This window comes from Lepidochelys kempii, chromosome 4 (genome assembly GCF_965140265.1).
Source record: "Lepidochelys kempii isolate rLepKem1 chromosome 4, rLepKem1.hap2, whole genome shotgun sequence".
NCBI classification, from domain to species: domain Eukaryota; kingdom Metazoa; phylum Chordata; order Testudines; family Cheloniidae; genus Lepidochelys; species Lepidochelys kempii.
In genome coordinates this window covers 117,754,186-117,778,758 of record NC_133259.1, presented here as the reverse complement: position 1 = coordinate 117,778,758, position 24,573 = coordinate 117,754,186, and the positions used below count along the sequence as shown (strand labels likewise).

General features: G+C 40.8%; 1 protein-coding gene across 4 annotated transcripts in view; it reads right to left on the bottom strand.

Moving 5' to 3' along the window:
- The window catches only part of SORCS2 (sortilin related VPS10 domain containing receptor 2), an 843,820-nt gene that overhangs the window by 325,494 nt on the left and 493,753 nt on the right, over positions 1-24,573 (bottom strand). For all 4 annotated transcript variants that reach the window (XM_073342594.1, XM_073342595.1, XM_073342596.1 and 1 more), the window contains exon 3: positions 23,916-24,015. In XM_073342594.1, coding sequence (XP_073198695.1) covers positions 23,916-24,015 — 100 coding nt within the window. The remainder of the gene's footprint in view (positions 1-23,915; positions 24,016-24,573) is intronic.

Genomic DNA, 24,573 nt, shown 5'->3' with positions numbered 1-24,573 from the left:
AGTTGTCTTACTTCCCCACAATTTATTATGACTATTAGGTCACCACATATAATATCTGTTCTTTAACCATTCTTCACTATTTCTTGTAGCTCTGAACTTTCTAATTTTCCACATGGGTTATAGATATTATACATCCTTAAAGAAATATTACTCTGCAGCATTGGGATCTCAACAGCATTATATTCTAGGTTTACATCTCTGTTCTCTACTGCTATGTAGTTTAATCTTTCCCTTATGAAAGTGCAAACGTCTCCTCCTCTTCCTAGTTTTCGGTCTTGCCTATAGGAATTTTAAACACAAGCTTATCAACCAACCATGTTTCTTGGATACATATAACAACTGATATAGCTTTCATTTCCAGGATATTTTCTTTTAGTTCTTGAACATGTGCTATCAGACTGTGTGTATTCTGACAAAATATTGATATTCCCCATTCTAGTCATATTAATCATTAACTTCAATCAAAATTGCATGAATATGGTCCACTGACAAGTTGTTAATATACAAATATTTTTCCGCTGCCCTTGCTATAATTTTCTTTTTCTGATTTTTTTCCCAGTTTGTGATGTACAATTTATCATTTCTACCATAAATGCAATAAACCTTTTTCATTACTAGCATATGATTGCCTGTTTCTTCTGCAGTATTTTTATTTTTATAGATTGAGGCTGTGTCTGCAGTTCCCCTTTTCCTGTGCTATTGTTTCTTCCTTCTCCATCTGATGCTGTGAAAGTCTCCTTACAGCTTCTGCATAAGAAAGGTTATTAACCATTTTTGTCTTTTGTATCCCTTTAGCTTGCCTATACACCCTTTATATGCTGGACTGTAATTACCACCACAGTTATTTGGTTCTGAATATCTGAAATCCTATTGTTACTTTCTCCCTCCCTCAAATGTAATCAGGACATCTGTTGACAGCATGCTTTCTCCTCCTCGTTTACTAATTAGTCGGTTACTTACTAACACTTTATCTTCTCCTATGCTTTTGGGTTATTTCATCATTGGTCAGCTCTAATGGCATTATATTTCAGTCAAATACTTTGGTAGCTGGCAACTTACTTCAACTGTCCCTAGCATTTTAGGTTTTAGCAGTTTATCAGCTTGCTCTTTGTTTTTACATTCAGCTGAAAGATCACCATCTCACAGCCTCTTTGCTCTTACAATATCTCATTTGGGTTCCATCAGGGATTGCATAGGCCACTTAATTCCCCTCAGAGATGAACTATCCAGTTAATTAGTCCCTTCTCAGTCTCATTAATGCTGTCCAGGCTAGTGTGGGGATGAACATCCCATCACACCTTTCTTTTGTTCTTATCTAAACTAAATGACTTTTATGATTGGACACACACTCCACTAAACTGTTGCATGAAGGATCTGCAGAATTTGCAACTTTGGGTTCTTGGTCTGGCAGGCAAGCCATCATCCCCCCAAAATAGACAATCTTGCACTGATTTCCCTTCAGAATAAAGAAAGGTCCCCTGAGTCCCCCAGCATCAGAGTTTAGGTAAATAAATCAGTAACTTTTTGAAAGTTATGAGAGCAGAGGCAGAAATATAAACTAAGACTTGTGGGATTAACTTTTGAAGATACATGAGTAAGAGAGACTTTAGTGGCTTAGTGCACCTTCCCAGTCAGTGAACTTCAAGAAATCATGACAAATTTTCTGTAATGAAAAAAGGCAAATAGGAGGAGAGACAGAGTTGACAGTACTTTGAATATGCTGCTTGCTCTTACTTGACGTAGTTAATTTGACTGCAGCTTGACTCATAAGACGTGGTTTTAACACCTCCTGAGATGTAGGAGGTTGATGTTTATATTCCCTGAATGCAGAAACATATTTTGCAAGCTTCTAGACTGCCAGTCATACTTCTGTGAAACATATGCTGCCCTATTACTTCAGATAACAAATTGCCACTCTTCATCCAATGGGTCAATGTCACTAATAACTAATTTGTTTGCCAAAGAATTCTGAAAATGAGTGAGGGCTCCATAGATACTAGCTGTGCTATATTCATCATAAGATAATATATGGCCAGACTGTTACAACCAAGGTGAGTTAAGTGAACTTGTCATTTTTAGGAGTTATCTGTGGTAAGTAGTTGTGCCCACCTGATTCCCAGCTGAACTCCTTTAGGAAATAATCTGCAAATCTTACAGACCAATAGTTACTTTAGATAAACAATAAAAACTACATCATATAGGATCTCAAAATATTTTACAAACATCCATTACTTCTTCTAACACCCTGGTGAGACATTTTACCCATTTTCAGATGATACTCAGAGAGGTCAAGCAGAATGTCAAAGATCACACAATGAGCTGGTGGCAAAGCTGGTACAGAACCCAGGAGTCCTGACTTCCAGTTGCCAACCCTAACTGCTAGACAGCTCTGCCTCCCATAATACATACTCTTATTCTGGTGTGGAGAGAAATTAGTTTGGATCATAGCCCCTCTAAATAGAATCCTGAATTAGTCTCCTGTATAGAGGACCATGGGGGAGTATGAATACCTCAGCAACTATCATCTAATTTTCTGTTTTAGGTATTTCTAAGGCATCTATCATTCTGACATCCAAATGCTAAAGAGATTCATATCCTGGAGGTTTTGAAAGAAAGGAATTGAATTCAGAGAGGATTTTGAAGAAAAAGAGGTGCCACAGCATCACCCTTCATCAAGAGGTGCGTATCATCAAAGCAGTGCATTTTCTCCAGGTGCTTCAGGACCAAGACTAGACCCAAATAGTCATAACCACTAGAAACACTTCCCTGAACTTACACTGGCTAAAAGGCTTCCCCATTACTAACGGACAAGCCGGGTCCAGGACATCCAGACTTTATTACTGCAATGTTCTATACTTGGAATTCAACACACGAGCACCAATGAAAGTCCAGAATGTAGCATTGTACACTGCTAAACAACTCCCCTAGGTGGACGATCATCAGCCTGGTGCTCCTTTCACTACACTGGATATCTGCCGATCATCAGATCCAGTTCAAGAGCAATGTGCTAATCTTCAACGCTGTCAAATTCTCTGAGGAACTGCCTCTTTCTGTGAGAAAGGAACTTCCATATCTCTGTGCTCCTGAAGAGCTGTGTATGATAACAAAGTTGTAGGAGCTAGATTCAGAGCTTTCTTGCTGACTCTTGTACAACTATGGAACTTTCTTCCTCAGCAATCGAAATGACCTAGAATATCACCACTTTCGGATCAAAGAGCAAAAACTCTCTTTGCCTTAGGTTTCCCAAAACAATAATAACAGGTTTCAGAGTAGCAGCCGTGTTAGTCTGTATTTGCAAAAAGAAAAGGAGTACTTGTGGCACCTTAGAGACTTACAAATACATTTGTTAGTCTCTAAGGTGCCACAAGTACTCCTTTTCTTTTTGCAAAACAATAATAGTAACATTATCACCACTACCAGATTGCAGGGTGGAGCTAGAACCACATGGCAATTAATTATCTGTTTTATTTTCTGTCATTTGTTTATTTTTCCATTTTGATCTGTTTAAAAAAATGGGTGCTGCTCGCTCGAGCCGAGACTTTTTTAGATTCTTGTTGAAATGCTTCCCTTGAGCCATTACTGACAGACCCCAGAACAGATTTACAACCTCAACGCTTCCCATGGATAATTTCATTAGATGAAGAATGCAAATTAATCTGTGGTTAAGGGAGGCAGTAGGACTCCTGGGTTGTGTCTCTGAGTCACATTGTGGTGTTTGGTAAATCATGACCTGGCCATCTATTTGTCAGTGACACAGGTGCTGAACAGTTTAATAATTTCCTTTTCTAACATGAATGGGTCTCTCTCTCTTTGTGGAGGAACCCGACAGGAACCGAATTGTGGGCTTTTTGGCCTGAGGGGTTGAGCTAGCGTTGCCAGCAACGCCCGCTCAAAAAGGTCCTGTTGAAACTGAGTGAGGGTGGGATAGAGTGAGTGCCAGGGGCAGCAGCAGGGGCAGGTGTGTTAGATTTTGTGCTATTTGAAAGTTGGCAACCCTAGGTTTAGCCAAAGTTGGCAGCTGAGATCTAGAGCCAAGTATCACGCCAAGGTCAATAGCTGGGGACAAGAGACTAGGGTTGCACCATGCAATAATCAAACCCAGAGGCATGTGCAGGAATTTAATTTTACTGCTCTTGGGTGGGCACAGGTAGGGGGATGCAGTACTATTATGGTGGGCTGGGGATGGGAGAACAAACTCCTCCAGCCCCAGGGCCCCAGCAAGGAGCACAGAACTCTCTCCCTACCACAGATTCGGGGCTGGAGAAGTTTGCTCTCCCCACTGCAGCCCAGAAGCAGGAGCAGTTCTGTACCCCTCGTCGACGCCCAGGGGCCGAAGCAGTTCTGCTTCCCCCGCCAATTATTGTGGGGGGGGGTCCATGTCCCTGCATGGCCGCGCTCGAACCCACCCCTTGTCAAACCAGAGTCAATAGCTAGGAACCGAAGGGCAGGGCAAGGAGACAGGAACAAGGCAGGGTTTGTCTCAGCAGCAGGTCAGTGATCTCCCTAGTGGCACAGACAACTTCCTGGTACTCTCTCGAGGCATAAATAGTAGGGCTAGATCCAACAGAGGTCATGTGGGGAGCTGCCAGTCTTCTCTGTCATGGATGGCACTTTCTGAAATGACTGGTCTCCCTGGATGTATGGTGTGTTGACCAGATGTGGCTCTGCCCTGTCTGCCTGGTAGCAGCATGAAAGTGTAGCCTGCTGCCCTGGGGTTCAAGTCCCATGATCCTCACAGAACGAGAGAGGAGTGGGCTGGGAGATAATTAGCCTTACACTATGAGCCTCATTTAAATGCAGTGGTGGGTAACCTGGTAGTATCTTTGAATAACAAATAGTATTCTCTCAGCTGCTGGCAGGCTGCATTAGTCTATCCAAAGGGAAAGAAGTAAAGGGGAAAAAAACAAACAATATGTGCTATCCAAATGTTCAAGACAAGATAAACAACTAGTAATTATCCAAATCATAGATCACTACATGTACAAGAGAAAGAAACAGAAGAGTGCTGCACAAACATAGTCTGTGAGCATCAATATAATGAATTGGCCTGTTAGCAAAGAAAAAAAGAAAATTCTCTTATTAATGAATTGAAGGATCTCCAGGCGAGATAAATAAGTAAACCAGCGTGCTTTAAAACTATGAAACAAAGTCCCTGCTATATAGACATTATACAAGCCCGAAGTGTTGTGGTACATCTGAGGGAACCGTGCATAGCTGAAAGATTTGGTCACTTTATACCTTCCCACTATTCCAGTTATCTTTTTTGTTTTAATTGGGCTACAGCAAGTAAATGTTGTAGGGGGCCTAGAGGGTTCCTGATCCTCCAAAGTTACCAAAGAGAACTAGAATGTGTTGCAGTGGGGAGCTTAATAAATGTTGGAACTTCCTGATGAGGGAGTTCTCTAGGTGCTGCTTAAAGCATGGCTCTTTGTGTCTGTTTCCTCACTCTGTAAATGTTAACCAAATGTGTGAACTATGTGAATTATTTCCCATCCTAATTCACAGGGCCAAGATTTTTAAGACCAGGTATCTAATGTTAGGCTCCTTGTGACACAGGGCCAGAAACGGTTAGGCAACTTGCAGGCTAAATGACCCAAATTCAACCTTTAGAGAAGTATCTAAATTGTAATTAGGGCTATTCCTTATAAATAGCTAACATAGCCATGTTAAATGGACTAGAGCTTTGAAATGCAAACCTGTATTCTTAGAGAATTAGAGGTAATACTAATTGTATGTGTTTACTTATATCTTGTTAGATGTTAACCATATAAAGAGATGGTTCCCGTCTATTAATTCAGAGATCAAAAGGGAATATTAACATGTAGATGAAACTTGGGTGTAATATATGTCTCTTTGAAGTTTGTAGTAAACTGTCTATGAACTGCTTACTGGATAATTACCTTATGCTATTGAACCACATACCACACAAAAGAACCACTAACCCAGGAACCTATCCTTGCAACAAAGCCCGTTGCCAACTGTGCCCACATATCTATTCAGGGGACACCATCATAGGGCCTAATAACATCAGCCACACTATCAGAGGCTCGTTCACCTGCACATCCACCAATGTGATATATGCCATCATGTGCCAGCAATGCCCCTCTGCCATGTACATTGGTCAAACTGGACAGTCTCTACGTAAAAGAATAAATGGACACAAATCAGATGTCAAGAATTATAACATTCATAAACCAGTCGGAGAACACTTCAATCTCTCTGGTCACACGATTACAGAAATGAAAGTTGCTATATTACAACAAAAAAACTTCAAATCCAGACTCCAGCGAGAAACTGCTGAATTGGAATTCATTTGCAAATTGGATACTATTAATTTAGGCTTAAATAGAGACTGGGAGTGGCTAAGTCATTATGCAAGGTAGCCTATTTCCCCTTGTTTTTTCCTACCCCCCCCCCCAAACGTTCTGGTTAAACTTGGATTTAAACTTGGAGAGTGGTCAGTTTGGATGAGCTATTGCCAGCAGAAGAGAAACTGTTGAATTGGAATTGATTTGCAAATTGGATACAATTAACTTAGGCTTGAATAGAGACTGGGAGTGGCTAAGTCATTATGCAAGGTAACCTATTTCCCCTTGTTCCCCCCCCCCCCCCCAGACGTTCTTGTTAAACCCTGGATTTGTGCTGGAAAGGCCCACCTTGATTATCATACACATTGTAAGGAGAGTGGTCACTTTAGATAAGCTATTACCAGCAGGAGAGTGGGTTTGTGTGTGTGTGTGGGGGGGGGGGTGAGAAAACCTGGATTTGTGCTGGAAATGGCCCAACTTGATTATCATACACATTGTAAGGAGAGTGATCACTTTAGGTAAGCTATTACCAGCAGGAGAGTGGGGTGGGAGGAGGTATTTTTTCATGCTTTATGTGTATAAAAAGATCTTCTACACTTTCCACAGTATGCATCCGATGAAGTGAGCTGTAGCTCACGAAAGCTTATGCTCAAATAAATTGGTTAGTCTCTGAGGTGCCACAAGTACTCCTTTTCTTTTCATCTCTACTATGAAACTGACCTAAGAACTCTATTCATACCTGTATGTATAATAATCTTTTAACCAATACTCACTCTCTTTTTTTAAAAAAAATTTAGTTTAGTTAATAAGAATTAGCTGTAAGTGTGTATTTGGGTAAGATCTGAGATATACATTAACCTGGCAGGTAATGTGTCCAATCCTTTGGGATTGGTAGATTTTTTTATATAATGAACAAGATTTTTAGTAATCCTCATCATATTTGACGTGGTCTGTCTCGGTGGGAGCCCAAAGCTGGGTTGCTTTAAGGGAACTGTGTTTTGGCTTCTGGGTAACCAGTCAGGTATTGCAGAAGCTGCTTTGTTGTTGGCTTGGTGAATCTAAGAATCAGAATACTATCAGTTTGGGAGATTGTCTGCCCCATTCTTTGCAGTTTGCCCTAAATGCACAATCTCAGAGTGCCCCCCCCAGAACCCTGGTCACACTCCTAAATCCATATTTAGCATGTAAATAAATTTCTAGCTATTCATAGGTGCTGAACATGCTGTACCTCCCATTACCTCTGAGCATTTGAAGGAACATTTTTCATAATTTTTTATTTTATGATTAGCATAGGTAACTTCCCATATAAATATTAACAAATCTTATTCACAACCTGTATATGTTATCTTTAAAAACATTTATGTTTATCTACATCTCTGTACTAAGTTTGTTCAAATTCCAGAAACAGTAACCATACTACAAAATTTACTGATCCCGATATAAGGCTATCATTTTTACCACTGAAAGGATTTCCTATACTTTATTTCTCTAGGCCACTAATATTGGGAGATCTGTCCTTTTCCAGAAATGAACTCTTACGCATCTGGCTGCTAGGAGTAATTGTCATATCAGTGGGTCCTTCCTTGAGTCAGTAATTCCCTTTGGACTGTTAGAGAAACATATTGTATTTAACCCATCTATTGCTTTTCCTTAGGGAGGAGGAAATATGGGCTTGTGATTAAGACTCAGAGACATTAAGAAACCTGGATTCTATTCACATCTCTCCCACATATTTCCTTGAACAAGTCACTTAGGTTTCCACATCTGTAAAATGAGAATATTAATATTAATTATTCCTAAATGCCAGGGATGCGATGAAGATACATTAATTCAATAATGTGTGTACAATGATATGCCATCTTATGATGGAGGGCAACAGATAAGCACAATGTATTTTTAATATGGTATTATACTGTATTTAATGGCATCATAGGTTGCTGAGTGGCAATCAGTTCCAGAACAATGGTTCCCATAGATTGATGAGGAAAGAAATAAACCATAATTTTCAATAAGAATAAAGGGAAAACTTGTGCCCTCTCCCATATTGTTCAGCACGCAAGATCAAGAAACAAGGAGACACCACCCCAACACCCTTCTTTGCAACTGAAACACAGTCTTTATAATCAAGAGTCTATGCACATTAATCTAGACCATATTTTGTCACCTTCTCTCTCACTGAGTAGTACCTTAGTGCATTGAAATATCATCATTTGGCCAAAACCTCAGATGGTGTAAATCAGCATAGATCCATTGACTTCAGTGGAACCAGGCTAATTTATACCAGCTGAGGTTCTGGCCCATTGTGTTCAGTGGGACCACTGAGCGAGAAGGTGCTATGCAGTAGGAGTCAGGGTGGCAAAAATCTAACCATCGATCAAAGGTGCAGTCGTTTTTTCATGCCTCTCCTATGTAACGCAGAAACTGTGAGCACCAAAAGGAACTGGACTTAAAACAGCTAAGTAAAATCCAACTGATGTCATGTGAAAAGCTTTAGTTCCACAGATGTAGCTGATTTAAATGAACCTACCACATGTTAGCATTAAATAAATAAACAAACACCAAGGCATGTAATGTCTTAAATTGACATGTGAAATGTTTGCTCTATTCCCAAAGATCCAGTTCTGATACCGGTAGTCATAGTTACACAGGAAGCATAGCCCTTTGTGCAACGAGCAAATCTTTAGCCTTTGGCAAGACAAACACTCCAGAACTCCCCAGTGCTACCTGGCAGGCATTTCTCTAGCCAGCCCACATCACAATAATTCCTCATGTTGATTTAGTGTATTTTGAAAAAGAATGGGAAAACTGAACTTCCATTTTAATTAAAATTTGAATTCCATTTAAATGTCCGGAGAGGCAATCTGGGCTGGAGGATTTAGCACACTGATGAAAGTCAAGCCTCCCTGAATTCTGGTCCAAGCAGTTCTATAGATACACCACGTTCCATTCGGGGCAAGCCATTTAACTTCTCTCTCAATTTCCTCATCTGCCATATAAGAATAAAAATATTTCCCCATCTATTTACCACAAAGGGGTGAAGTGAGGATTATCACATGTTCTGAAAGGGCAGTGTTATGTAAATATGAATTAAATTTAAGAAAAGGGAAGCATATTTACAACATAATTATTTTTACTATGCTCCTGATACTAGAATGGTGTTCAGTTACTATAGGAATGGGTCTACAGAAATGCATTATAAATATGCAGCTCTCTTTAAATTGAATCAGAACACTACTCAGCATTTATACAAGGATCACAGATGGGGAAACCAAGGCACAGATGCAGCTCATTCTGCACTGCTTTGTACTTTGTATAATTTAACGTCAGGGTAGGTGTAAAATGTTATCAAATATAGTAATATATTTATGTCCATTTTGCACAAATATAAATGTGCAGTGTGCAAGACAGTGGAAAATCAGGCTTCAGAGAGATTCAGGCTTGCATAAGGTCATAGAAATAGATGCCAGGTCTCCTGACTAACAATTCTCTGAGTTAGTCACCAGATTGCCCCTGGTGTAAAGACCGCTTTTATGATAATGGAGGTTTCAAAAACATTAAGAAAAAGAAAAAAAGAAAGACAGAGAGTGAGTGTTGTTGGGACTTAGGAGTCTAATCAACAGTTTGGAGACAGACTAATACATGCTATCTTGTAGAAGACTCAAGCTCAGTATCAACTCAGGAACTATTTTGGGACCATGGAGATTAAGCAGATCACACAGCAAGGAAAGGGTGATGAGTCCTTGACACTAGTGCCACAGAAAGAAAAGTCTGACCACTTTTAGCTGGTAAAACAAACCAAAATGGGGACTGCTTTAGAGAGGAGTTGATCTCGTGAGGTACACATGGTTTCAAGCTCTGTGAGGGAAACTCAGGCTCTTTCATACAAAATGATAATTGTTTCACTATTACAGAGCCAGATGATTATATGGTATAACGAAAAAATCAAAAATTCTGCTTTACCTCTTGATGAACCTTTGACAGAGTTGCATTGCCCCACACTCAATCACATGGCACACCATCCCCAGCCTCCTGACCTCTTCCTGTCCCACCACTAAAGGACTAATACTGAAAAGTGTTGAAGGCCATCTACACCCACTGAGGCCAATGGGGGTGTCACGGTTCCTCCCCCACTCTGAACTCTAGGGTACAGATGTGGGGACCTGCATGAAAAACCTCCTAAGCTTATCTTTACCAGCTTAGGTCAAAACTTCCCCAAGGTACAAAATATTACGCCCGTTATCCTTGGACTGGCCGCTACCACCACCAAACTAATACTGGTTACTGGGGAAGAGCTGTTTGGACGCGTCCTTCCCCCCAAAATATTTCCCAAAACCTTGCACCCCACTTCCTGGACAAGGTTTGGTAAAAAGCCTCACCAATTTGCCTAGGTGACTACAGACCCAGACCCTTGGATCTTAAGAACAATGAACAATCCTCCCAACACTTGCACCCCCCCTTTCCTGGGAAATGTTGGATAAAAAGCCTCACCAATTTGCATAGGTGACCACAGACCCAAACCCTTGGATCTGAGAACAATGAAAAAGCATTCAGTGTTTTACAAGAAGACTTTTAATAAAAAATAGAAGTAAATAGAAATAAAGAAATCCCCCCTGTAAAATCAGGATGGTAGATATCTTACAGGGTAATTAGATTCAAAAACATAGAGAACCCCTCTAGGCAAAACCTTAAGTTACAAAAAAGATACACAGACAGAAATAGTTATTCTATTCAGCACAATTCTTTTCTCAGCCATTTAAAGAAATCATAATCTAACACATACCTAGCTAGATTACTTACTAAAAGTTCTAAGACTCCATTCCTGTTCTGTCCCCGGCCAAGACGACTACAGACAGACACAGACCCTTTGTTTCTCTCCCTCCTCCCAGCTTTTGAAAGTATCTTGTCTCCTCATTGGTCATTTTGGTCAGGTGCCAGCGAGGTTACCTTTAGCTTCTTAACCCTTTACAGGTGAGAGGAGCTTTCCCCTGGCCAGGAGGGATTTCAAAGGGGTTTACCCTTCCCTTTATATTTATGACAGGGGGTTAAGGGTATTCAGCATTTGCTTTAATATATGTACAGAGCATAAACACATTGAAACCAGGTAGCACGCTGCCACTTTGCATCCCTCAAAACAAGTGTCACCAGGCATTGTATTTCTGGTAGGAACATACAAGAACACCAGAATATATAGCTGTGAAATTTACAGACAACTAACGGTCCTGTACAAGGTCACGAACATCATGTGGTGACAGCATGACTGCAGCAGCTGACGAGCTCAGACAGTATTTTCATTTCTGAGGGCGTGGAGGGGCCGGACACCAGAGGGGGTTCTCAGTGGGTGGGTATTGTCAGTCCTGTCAAATGTTAATATCAGAGAGTTAAGCACTACTAGTTGCCACTGCACTCCCATGCCAACCACTGAAAAGGAAAAAGAAATCCTGCTGCACCGCTGCTCCCAGGAGAGGAGGCAGTTGTGTGGTCAGCATGAGCAGGAGGCAGCGGAACAGCTGCAGCAAAGAGAACAGAATTTGACACATTGATAGATTTGAAAATGCTAACAGTGCATGAAGTGTGGAATTCATGATTCACGTTGCCTTTTTATTATTGGTGACACAATGAAGAAATGCACTGGTTCTCAGAGAGATACAAGACGCAGCAGCATGATGAAGACTATGTTCCAAATACATAATAACACTATTTTCTGTCTCTCTAGGGAACGTGTGTACCATAATTTGTCCTTGCAGACCTTTTGAACAGCATTAAAATTCTTTTTCCAAAGAACATTTACAAGTTTTTTCACTCCCTCCTGAGTATTCTTCCCAGAACTAACACTTATTTCTTGCCAGACTTTGATTAAGCCTTGACAGCACCTGGCTTCAGCTTCCCTGTCCATAAAATGGGAACAATAACACGTGCCTTTAGATGTATGGTGAAGCTTTATAAGTGTTCATAAAACTCTCTAAAATATTTCGAGAAAAGCAGTTATCTCAACGGAAGAGTGTTGTTATAATAAATATAGACAAGAGGATATTCCACGAAGGATGGGTTTATGGAGTATGGTTTCTCTTAAACAAGAAAGTTATCTCAGAAGAATTTCCAAAAACACACCACTGAATTTTTCATCCTCCTCCTCTAGCTTCCACTTTCATCTATGTTCTCTGTGACTCAACTGCTTAGGCATGCAGTTTGATATACTGTACTATTAAATGATTGTGAATCATCCTCTTCCCATTCTCTCTGCTCATCTAGCATCTGTCTCCTTTCTTTCCCTTCACACAAGTTCAGCATTATTGGTGCAACAGCCTCCTCCTCTGCAGCTGCTGCCATCTGGAGCAGATTTCCTGCATCTCTCTATATCAACAACACTGCATCTCTCTTCAAACATCGTATGAAAGCAACTCTCTCCCTTGGCCACTATACTTGCTTCCCCTCCTAAACTCTGCTATTCATTATTATTCAATTCTCCATGATACTGAACTCTGCAGAAATGTTTGGCTCCATGTTGCACGAGAGAAGCTCTCTCTAGAGCCAAGTGAAATTTTTTGGCCAAAATATATTATGCACTGAAAAAATGTAGAGTTGGGTCAATTAAAACATTTTGCAAATTTCAGTCGATTTTGAGTAATTGTTTAGATCTAAATCAAAAATGAAAATATTTCTGAACTGTCACATTGAATTGCTTTGACTTTATCAGAATGAATCATTCCAATTTTTCGGGATAGATTCACAAGCAGATTTAGGCACTATTCACAACACTGGAAGAGGCAGTGGTAGTGATACCTTCTTCTAATCTTTAGCCCACTGGTCAAAGCACTCATCCTGGATGTAAGAGACCCAAGTTCAAATCCCCCCTCTGGAGCAGGGACTTGAACCCACATCTCCCTCCTCCTAAGTAAGAATCCTAATCACTGGGCTGCTGGCCAGCTGACTTTTTGATTTGCCAAAAATTCGGGTGGGGGAAGAGGGGTTGGTTTGGGTCAAAACACATTTATCTTAATTTGTTTTTCAGAATTGCCTGCAAACTGAAAAGTCGGTTATTCCCATAGCTCTAGCTACCATGATTATAGGGTTTACACAGCTGTAGCAGGGATGTACTCAGAACCTTACAAAAGATTTAAGCCAGATCCTTAACTGTTTTTGCAAGGCTACCCTAGGGCTGTAGCACCATCAGGCTGTGAAATTAAGGGGGAAAACCTTATGCTCAAATACATTTGTTTGTCTCTAAGGTGCCACAAGTACTCCTTTTCTTTTTGCGAATACAGACTAACACGGCTGCTACTCTAAAAAGGGAAATGGTAGTGCTGTCCCTATACAGCTCAGCCTGGTTTCTCAGGAAAGACCCAGATTTCCCTGAGCTCTACGTCTTTGCAGTGAGTCCCCTGGCATGATCCTGTCAATCTTTATCACAAACAAATGAAACAAGGAATTAAACAGTCTTATCTACAGGCCTCTTCAGGCCAGAAAGCTATCTGACAGGTAACAGAAGTTCTGTGAGGTGGAGCAGACCATCTGGCTGGTCACCCCTACAGGACATTTAGTTTCACCTTCTCTCCTCGCTCCAGCGTGGGGTATACACAGCACATCTCCAAGTCCAATAAATTTACAGTCTCCTACAGATGTGCTAAAAACACAGGCCACCTGTTCAGTTTAAGGAGCAGGTGAAAGATCATTGCTGAGGAGATTAATGTAGTAAGGAATATGGGTCTGAAGGAGTAATCGGAAGGAGGAGAGAGCAAGTGACCTGTCACCCACACTGTTTGGTACTGTGATGGGATAGACAAACCCCACTCTGTAGAAGAAGGGCCCATGCAGCCCTGACCCACTGCATCTGCACAAGTTGGAAGAGGAGCTTTAAAAGGGGAAGTGGAGTAGCTCAGTGGCAGGCAGGCAGTGGAGGTGAGCTGACATGCACTCTGAGCTCCTGAGAAGGAGCACCATGGGAGCTCTTGCTTCCTGAGGCCTGATGACAGTGACCTGACCCAGCCTACAAAGAAGGGACTAGTGGCTTTTGAAGGTCAGAAACTTTATTTTTATGTTCAGTTCTTTACTTTAACCTGGGAGAAAAGCAGGCTTGTAGGAAGTGATCCAGGGAGGCAGTCACAAAGCACCGCAAGGTGCAGAGCTTAGCTGCCTAACATCAGGTCCTGGATCAGAGCCTGGAGGAAAAGGTGGGTCTGGGGTCCCCTACCAACCCCTAATTAGGGGACACTATGGAAGCCTATCCCTTGGCAGGGCACCTAATTGATGGAAGATCCTGAAGATACAAGAGTCCACATCACGAGACCTGACCTAAGGGGGAAGCTCTGAATCCCTCACTTGATCCTGAAGACTTCCCTGATTGTGGACCCTTTATGCATACCCCAAACGGGACGGAGCAAGCACAACCTGGCTGGAGGGCTGAGTCACTGAAAGGACAGACCACCAAAGGGTGGGCCGGCTGTGAGAGAGGGGAATGTCTAGGAGAAAGTCAACACCCCTCATCCAAAAACTAGGCAGTGCTGTACTTCACAGGTACCTTAGATGTTTCTGTGCCATAAAACCCTGATTCAGACATGGGGCCTGAGCCAAAAAAACCCAGATTTGATCATCTCTGAATTTTAGGTTGAAGAGCTTTGAAATGAGAACCTGTATCTGAATGTTGCAAATTGCCCCAAACCTGATAAAGTCCCAATTCCAAATGAACACTCTACATTTTCCAGTTACTACCTATCTCTCCCCAACCATTCATCGAGTAATACTTACTGCCTCAGTTGCTTGGAATAGCTTCAAATGTTCCTTCTTAGTTCTCCTAGATGTCTTTGACCGACAATTTCTATTGCTCTACTCAGAAAGCCCCTACTTGACATAATGGGAAATAAAGTCTTGCTGAAAATACAATAGTTGGATTCCTTCACTTCCCAAAAATACCAGGAGTGAAATGGATGTCTTTCAAATGCAGAATTATATGCACAATCATCTCCTAGCACTTGATCAAAGTTCTTTTCCTTTTTCAATTAAGTCTCCTATGTTGTATTTCCACAAATTAGACTTTTTATTTTTCACTTAACTACTGTGAATTACATTTTTATTCTGCATTTGTGCTGTGTTCAGGAAGGAAATTTGTAAAAATAAAACCAAACAACATATATTAAGCATGCAAAGGAAAGGGAGGGACTATATCTCTTTAACAAGGAACAAAGCAAAGACCAGGAGAATGCAGAAGTTACATGTCACTGCAAAAGGTCAGCTTCAGAAATCAATTGAGCTCTCCAAGTTAAACGTCAAAGAAATTATAGGTTTCAGAGTAACAGCCGTGTTAGTCTGTATTCGCAAAAAGAAAAGGAGTACTTGTGGCACCTTAGAGACTAACCAATTTATTAGAGCATAAGCTTTCGTGAGCTACAGCTCACTTCCTCAGATGCATATCGTGGAAACTGCAGCAGGCTTTATATATACACAGAGAATATGAAACAATACCTACTCCCACCCCACTGTCCTGCTGGTAATAGCTTATCTAAAGTGATCATCAGGTGGGCCATTTCCAGCACAAATCCAGGTTTTCTCACCCTCCACCCCCCACACAAATTCACTCTCCTGCTGGTGATAGCCCATCCAAAGTGACAACTCTTTACACAATGTGCATGACAATCAAGTTGGGCTATTTCCTGCACAAATCCAGGTTTTCTCACATGTGGGGATGTGAGAAAACCTGGATTTGTGCTGGAAATGGCCCACCTGATGATCACTTTAGATAAGCTATTACCAGCAGGACAGTGGGGTGGGAGTAGGTATTGTTTCATATTCTCTGTGTATATATAAAGCCTGCTGCAGTTTCCACGATATGCATCTGAGGAAGTGAGCTGTAGCTCACGAAAGCTTATGCTCTAATAAATTGGTTAGTCTCTAAGGTGCCACAAGTACTCCTTTTCTTTTTAAAGAAATTATAGGATACACTAATAATACAAGACTGTCTGTTCAAATATTAACCCATTCTGCCTACACTACTCCTTGACCTTAATAAGTAATTATCCCACATGCCACGATAAATCCACAAACAATTCATGACAGTCTACAACTCACTCATTGCCACATATAATTCACCAGTATCATATCATGTACTGGCTTTGCTAAATTGAATGGAAGTTAAATCAAAATAAGGTTTATGCTATCTTTTTCAAAAAGCAGTCTTCCATGTACTAGGGGAACCGTATTCTGTCAATAGCTCAAACCTAGTGGGTTTTAATAACCATACCTGCTAATAAGAACAGGGGATGCCTTGCAAGCTCAGTACAGGGAGAGGTAGAAACTAGGTTTGGGTGGCAGGTCAAAAGATTGGCAAAGAAAGTGTCTGTAAATTAGATTTTCACTAAGAGACAAACCTCTTTCTCTAACACTATACAATAAAGCGCATACAAACTATTGATTTGGGAGTGCTGGCCTCGTCATGAACAACAATACTACTTTGTATTTATATAGCAGTTTTCATTTTTTAAAAAAGGTAAGTATTATCCTCATTTTATGGATGGGAAAACTGAGGCAGAGGAAAGTAACATGACTCGTCCAGAATCACATAGTACACAATCCGGTGCCACTGAAGTCAATGGCAAAACCTCCAATGGCATGAGTAGATTTGGCAGAACTAGATTTGTATTTTATTTGACTGATAATATCCAGAGAAAGACGAGGCTGGTGAGAGCTAATATCTTTTATTGGACCAAGTTTTGTTGGTGAGACAGACAAGCTTTAGAGCCACACAGAGCTTTTCAGAAGAAGAATTGTTCTGTGTAGTTTGTCTCTCTCCCCAACATAAGCTGCTCCAATAAAAGATATTACCTCATCCACCTTGCCCTCTAATATCCTGGGACTGACACGACTGCAACTATGCTGCATACACATGATACCTATGTTTACTTTTAAGTTTTTTTTATTTTTATCTATTTTAAATTTTCACAATTCTGGGAAATTATGGGGGGAATCAGACAATAATTATTTAATGATGGCAAATGTTGAGATTTGAAAAGTTAAACTTTATTAAAACAAACTGCCAACATCACACGTCAAAATATACAACGATAATATTCTTAAATCAACCAATCATACCTATTTTTATTATTCATTCGTTAGTCCATTTGTAACAAGCCTAATGCAAAAGTCTAAATAACTGGAGTTTGACTCTAATTTTCTCAAGCAGCATTTTTCTCATTTTTCCCATCTGTACATTTCTATTATATTCAATGGAAATATTTATCATTTTGTGTCTATGGTGAAATCAGCATTTATTGACATTTACCAACAAAAATTTAATCCGTCCTAATCATGCAATAGGGGCTGTTGTGAGATTAATCCTTGAGGGGGCCATTTAGGGATCTGGGCCAAAAATTGGGGATTGGTCCTGCTTTGAGCAGGGGGTTGGACTAGATGACCTCCTGAAGTCCCTTCCAACCCTGATATGCTATGATTCTATGACTGCTGACTCTCAGTCCCCTCACTGACTCTTAATTCTATCTACTTGATGGGAGTAGTCTCCTACAGTAAACCGATTAGTAGTATTCATCTGTACCAGTTGAATGAATTCCAAGTTTATAGGCAATACACTGTCCTGGAAGCTATAGACCAATCAGCACTGAGTTCAAGTTTCACAGCAACATGACATAATGATGTTGCATCAATATCTGGATGTGAGTAGACTATCACATACTGACACGGTATCACCACTAGTAGGTGCAACACTATTATGCACTGATGCAGCATCACAACATGTAGATGCAAATGTTAGAACATCACAACTCAGCCTCACCGCAAATACAGCAAAACCTATCTTAAGCAACCACTTAGGGAACAGACAGAAAAAGCCTGCTTAACGGAAATTGTCTCTAACAAAGGGGGAGCCGAATTCTACTTAACATGTTTGGACATATTCTGGAGTGGTCTCTTTAAGACAAAAAGTTACTTACAAAAGGTGGCCTCATGGAAGTTTCACTGTCAATTATTTTGCCCTGCAAGACAAATGGCAAAATGTGGCAGCCCTATATTTATCTTCAAATGGTTGCAAAAATGTCTCAAACCATTCTTCTGACTAGGGAAGTGTTATCTCCATGGGAGATTTCCCTTCTCTATGGTGTATATTTTATACTTAAGCTAATTTTAAAGTACCATCAATCTAACTATTATACAGATAGCCCACTTCCTCCTTATTACATCAAGGTTTCTGTGTGGTTCATCAGGCATGTAGGTTTTGCCTGTTAATGTACTGTTTAGATTTGGAAAATGTGAAGTTATTGATTAGCATAGCAAATAGGAAGCTTAGCTGTTCAGCCCGTTTTACTAATAAATCAACATAGCCACAGAGAATGTCTATTTTTCTCTAATATGAACAAGACTTACATTCCTTATGTTGCATAAGTGCTCCTTTAGCACATCCATAACATCTGGAGCATTGGGAGTCAAAAATATTTGTCAAATGTACATTTAAAGTATGTTCAGAGCAAAATCTGTAAGGATTCTCCCCATAAAATCCCAAGGACATTAATTCTAGAAACTACAAACACTATCCAGGGGTGAACTAAATTTGTCTTTAAAAAACCCAGCACACATCCCAATCACAATTTCATACTATGCATTATCACTTGTAATTTATCTCAGTGAAACTGGTATGTAATTACCATCCCTATTACTCTATAACTAATCCCCTTCCACGTGAAAGGTTTCCTTTTTAGTTGACTGAAAGGTTGATTCTATATAATACAGGCATTGGGTGGCTCAATCACATCACTTCCAATCCACAGTCATACCTTATTATTTCAAGGAATAGAAGGCCACAGATCAGACTCCATTTTTCTGTAGTGCATGTATAATTCAAGGATGCCTGCACCAGTTTTCTACGGGCAATATTAGCAGAAGAGAGCAGACATTTAAATTAGTTCCATTATTTAAAATGTAAGAAAATTCAAGGTCAGTGGACATATGTGCAGCCCACCATAGATCAGGATAAGCCCTGATGTGGTGAACTCGTAAGACTATTTGATGTCAGGGTCAGTTCAAAGGCTGTCCTGTGCATAAGTGCATCAAAATGAACAAATTAATGCCAGGCTAGTTGCACAGGTCCACTCTCCCTCATCATTCATCTGCAGCCTCTCCTCAACCATATCAGCACGATAGGACCAATATCTTTGCTGTCATTTGCTGCAGGTTTCTCCTGAGTTGAAGGGGGTGTCACAGAGTGTGGAGCAAGCATTAATGCTTCCTCAGTTTTCCATTGGTTAGTGCACAAGCTTTTTGTCTGGGAGGAGGTTTAAGGGGGTGAGATATGTCACTTCATGTGGGGCCTTCCTGGCCCCTCCTTTGATCCCACACACAGTGGGCAACAGAAATAATTTGCAGATGCATAAGATGGCTACACAGAAAAGGACCAACATCCTACTTAGCCCTCTTCCTCCCAAGCAAGGACCCACCATGGCTTTCTGAAGGGATTTGTTCTCCTCCACTGTGTGGTCTGAAGTCTACCCATCAGTTTATCCTGTAATTGATTCTGTTACATAATCCCTTTTCCATGCAGCTGGTGAAAATAACACGATTCTAACAATGTAACATTTGCATTTACAAATATGCCTCTTAATAAAAGGAAATATAATTATGTGAACTTTTAACACTGTAAACCAGTGTTTCTCAAACGTGGGCACAAGGGGCTCTTCTTGTGGCCACAGACTCCTGGATGCTGCTTCAGGCCCGGGGTGGGGTGGGGGGCAAAGCAGAGGCTCCTTCCCTGGGGCTGCCTGCAGGGGTTGGTCCCGACCCCTGTCTGGAGCCAGAAACACTGTAGGAGCAGGCAACCAATGTGAGTTCCCCACCTTCCCAGAGGCGGTGAGCTTCAGGCTTCCAGCCTGGGGTGGTGGGCGGCAGGCTCTAGCCATGCGGCAACAGGCTCTGTCCCGCAGCTGCAGGGTTTTGGGCTCCATCCCTGGACTCATCCTCTGTCATCACCTCAACCCTCGCTGCCTCCTCCAGCCCCCCATTGCTCCTGACCCCCCACCTCCTTACCCACCTCATCATCCAGGGCTTAATTTGTCCCCCAGCATGCCGGCGCTGAGTAAGGCTGCTGTGAAAAGTGATATTAACAAATATAAAAATATCACTTTTCACAGTAGCAGACTTCCTAACTAGCAATCTAAAAAAAAAAAAAAATCAAAACATGCGAAGTGCCTTATTTATGTTTCTATTTTGTTTAGGTCCAGTAAAGAATAGAGACAACTGTACACTATTTTTATCACTGAGTCTGAAAAAAACCCCTACATAAATAAATTACAATGATTTGGACATGTATATGTGCTTATTTGTTTGTTTTTCCTAAAGTTAATTAAGTATTTTAGGAAAAAATTGTCAGAGAGGCCACCAGCAAGAGTTGGTGGCCACCCTCTGAGGCCACCAAAAATTTTGTTGCGAGAACCCCTGCTGAAAACACTGGGTTAGAGAGGTAAGAACTGTCACTTTTCCACAACTGGTCTTCTTAGAAAAATGCAAACCCATGCAGCCCCCAGGGATTGAATATTTTCAGTACAGTTTCAGATTCATACTGTAAACTGCACTTTTCAGTCCATTGGATTGTACAGCATGATAGCTAGTGAATGTGCCAAGTACATTCAATGAAACTCTTATTCAAGTTAGGAGTTTGCATATTAGTGCAGATAGATAAACTCAGCCAAAACCTTGAACTAAACCACAGCCTTTTGCCACTTTTCACATTGATCTGGTTGCATTCTATTTTAAAAGCTTCCCCACCATTTGCATACCTCTCCAGCCAGCTGTAAAAGAGTTGCCTTCCAGATTCTTTACCACAGAAAATCATTCAGTTACACTAGAAAATTGATATTGATTATGAGAATTATATAAGAAATATCATTCATTACTCTCTAAGGATGATGTGGAATAGAATTAAAATTGTGATAATTAATATGCAAAAACCCTGCACACATTTTTTGCCTCTGCTTCTTTGGATGCATTTTCATCCTCCAAATGCCGAATGGGAGTATGTGACTGCTTGTTCTTAAATTTAAGCATATATGTAAGTCCTTTGCCAGACTGGGGCCAGTATGCTTTGCACCTTGCAAGACTGAGACCTTATAGAGAAGCAAAAAATAGAATTTTTTTAATTTAAATCCATGGAACTAAATCAGTGTGAGAGGAAGATCAGGCATACTGTGTCTGTGGATGACTCCAGGAATAGAGGAGAAAACTAGCAATTTCATGTTATTTCTAAAACAATTGTAACAAGTCCCTCAGCAGGTGCCAGACTTTGCATAGGGGAGAGGCCAGTGGCTTGCCCCATCCACACGTGCTCCCTCTTGAGCCTGGAGTACTGCAGACAACAAGGGATAGCCTCTAGGTCTTGTGCTCTTCAACACTTTGCAGCTGAGCTATGGCTGCCTCCTGATCAGTTCAGTGGCTCAGGATTTTGGCAGTGGGATGCTGGACCAACCAGACTGGGATGAATGTGCCATCCTTTCCAAATGGCCTTCGTGAAACAAATTGGTGGTCTTAGTCAAGCACCATTCACCACAAAAGCTACTATCATGATGGCTGGCATGGCTGCCTCTGGTATTTTTGGCATGGAGACTGACTTCCTTATCAGTGTGGTTCCTCCAAGCCAGTTCTGAAGTATATTAGCAGAGCAGCTTTATTCCGCAGCTTGTATTATGCCTGTATCAAGGAGGACTTATTTCTAGAAATGTTCACTCTGGCACCTTTAACAGGCACTAAAATGTAAGGAATTTTTTATGTTTAAAGTAGGTTGACATCTTAAGAGCAAAGTACAGAGCATCAAATAGCACATTCATAGAGGACCAAAATGAAATGAATTTAAGAGCTGAATTCTAATATAGCATTAAACTGCTAAAGAGGGTCTTTGCGCTAAGTGCTAAGTACTTTGAGTTACCCTGAACATAAATCAGATTTTTCTGAGTTTGGGTTAATGTGCCATTTTTCTATGTATCAGAATGTCCTTTGTTCATGAAATTCAGCAGCAATCCTGCAACCACTATTCATTTTCTTTCTTTTTTTCCCTCCAAACTGGCAGATTTACATTATCCTTGATCCCCGCAAGCCTGTGCAGGTTTTAATTTCATGTAGAACACATTAGCTGGATGAGCTGTGCAGAATTTTCCATAGGTTTCCCATCCTGCCTCATCCTTTTGTCTTCATTCCAGAAAATTACATGAATAAGTTTTGTTTATTATTATTTATTATTTCTTTTTGGCCCTGAAATAATCTGCAGAGCCCAGCTCTGAGATGCATGCTGCTCAGAAACAATTTTGTGCCTGGTGGTAGATCCACTTTGATGAATAAGAAAATTGTTACCAGCTTTGCAGCAGATTAAATACATATTATCTAACTCGTCTACTGCTTCAGTAGGTCATGGAGACTCCAGCCACAATACCAGGAGAAATAAAAACAGCACTTAATCACCCAGGCAGGTTCCTTGAGTTTATCACTGATTTTTGATTAGGCAGAACAAATAGATAACTACAGCTAAAATTGTCTGTCTAATCAATGGACCCTGCATGAAATCAATTCTCCTACTTTATCCTGTGGTTGAAAGGAACTTTTCAAGATAAAATTCTTTATTCATAAATGTCTTATTGCACTTATTATTTACAATACTTTACATAATTAAAACAGCAAGAATTGTAAAAAAATTTTTTTATAAATACCATGTTTCTTTGCATTCTATTTTCCATTCATCACAGGCAGCCACATTTAACTGGTTAAATTCACCTTTGTTTATAGTTCATTTCACTTCAGTTCCTCATGCACTAACCTAAATGCTACTGGGGTCACCAACAGTGCAGGGGAATTTTTAAATAAAAGTTTAAAAAATATATCTTTTCAGTGATGTAAGATCATTCCCTGAAGCTCAGCATGAGAATTTCCATCTTCTTCCCCAGTGGAGGGATTGTCAACCATTTCCACAGCACCAGCTCAGCCCAGCCTTAGACCTCACCAAAGAACATGCAAAAAAGCTGAGAATCTGTGCATAGAATGAGGCAGGGGGATGAGGGCCTGTAGCCAGCTCAGCTACACCAACCTTAGTGTAGCAGAACCCTCTCAATGTGAGCTCCAGAGGAAGCTGCAGGGAAGGGAGGATCGGGCAGTACAGCTCCAATGCAGCCGCCCTGCCAGGGAGGCCAGATGGAGTCAGGAGGCCCCGAAGCTGATGCAGCAGGACAGACCCTATGAAGAGATGGTCATTTATCTACCGTGGATTACAAGATTTGCGTGGCTCTCAGAGGAACTACAGTTTCTGGGGTCTGAACCCTACTCCTTAATCAATGGCCTCACAGACTACACTCACCCCTGGGCCTGCCCACAGTTTTTGTCCACACAGATATTCTAAAAATTGAAAGATCATAAGATCATCATTGCTTGGCATTGTCCCTCTAAAATGTATATCCCATTTCCAGAGGTCACAGTTCTACTGAAGTTCATCAACATGTTTATGAAAATTACTCCTTTATATTTTAGCTCTGGAAAATGTGCTTTACTGAACTAATTTCTGGAGTCTTAATTCCTCTGTGAGAGTTTTCTAGCCTGAGCTACTGGATCTCTAGGAAAGAGGAATATTTTCTTGCCACATACCTTTTTTTTGTTGGTGGGACAAATGTAGAAATTGTCAATGACTGTTGTAATCCCGGGCTGCAGATTCAGCTTTGTATATAATGTCCCAAAATCCGATGACCTGAAAGAAACATTGAACAGCTATAAGTGCTTCCCAAAGGCCCCAGTATTTCAACCATCTCTGAAATGTACTTTGTTACACCAGGTATCTACTTTTGATGCTTCCATACCAGCAATTTAGTTTTCTATGTTGTTAGGTCATTAGGTAGTAGAATGGACTTGCAACTATCGAGCAATGCTCAAGGCTTGAGAAAAATTTTTGGCCTCTCTGTATTATCCAGTTCTTCAAAGTGATAGAGTTGTACTGATGCTATACAATATGCTTACAGTCACAGATGTAAAACACATACAAAACCACAGGAATTGTTATGACTTCAGTACACGTCCATGACCACAAGCAGATAAAGAAGAAGCAATGGTCTCAAGTTGTAGCGGGGGAGGTCTAGGTTGGATATTAGGAAACACTATTTCACTAGGAGAATGGTAAAGCACTGGAATGGGTTACCTAGGGAGGTGGTGGAATCTCCATCCTTAGAGATTTTTAAGGCCTGCTTCACAAAGCCTTCGCTGGGATGATTTAGTTGACGTTGGTCCTGCTTTGAGCAGGGGATTGGACTAG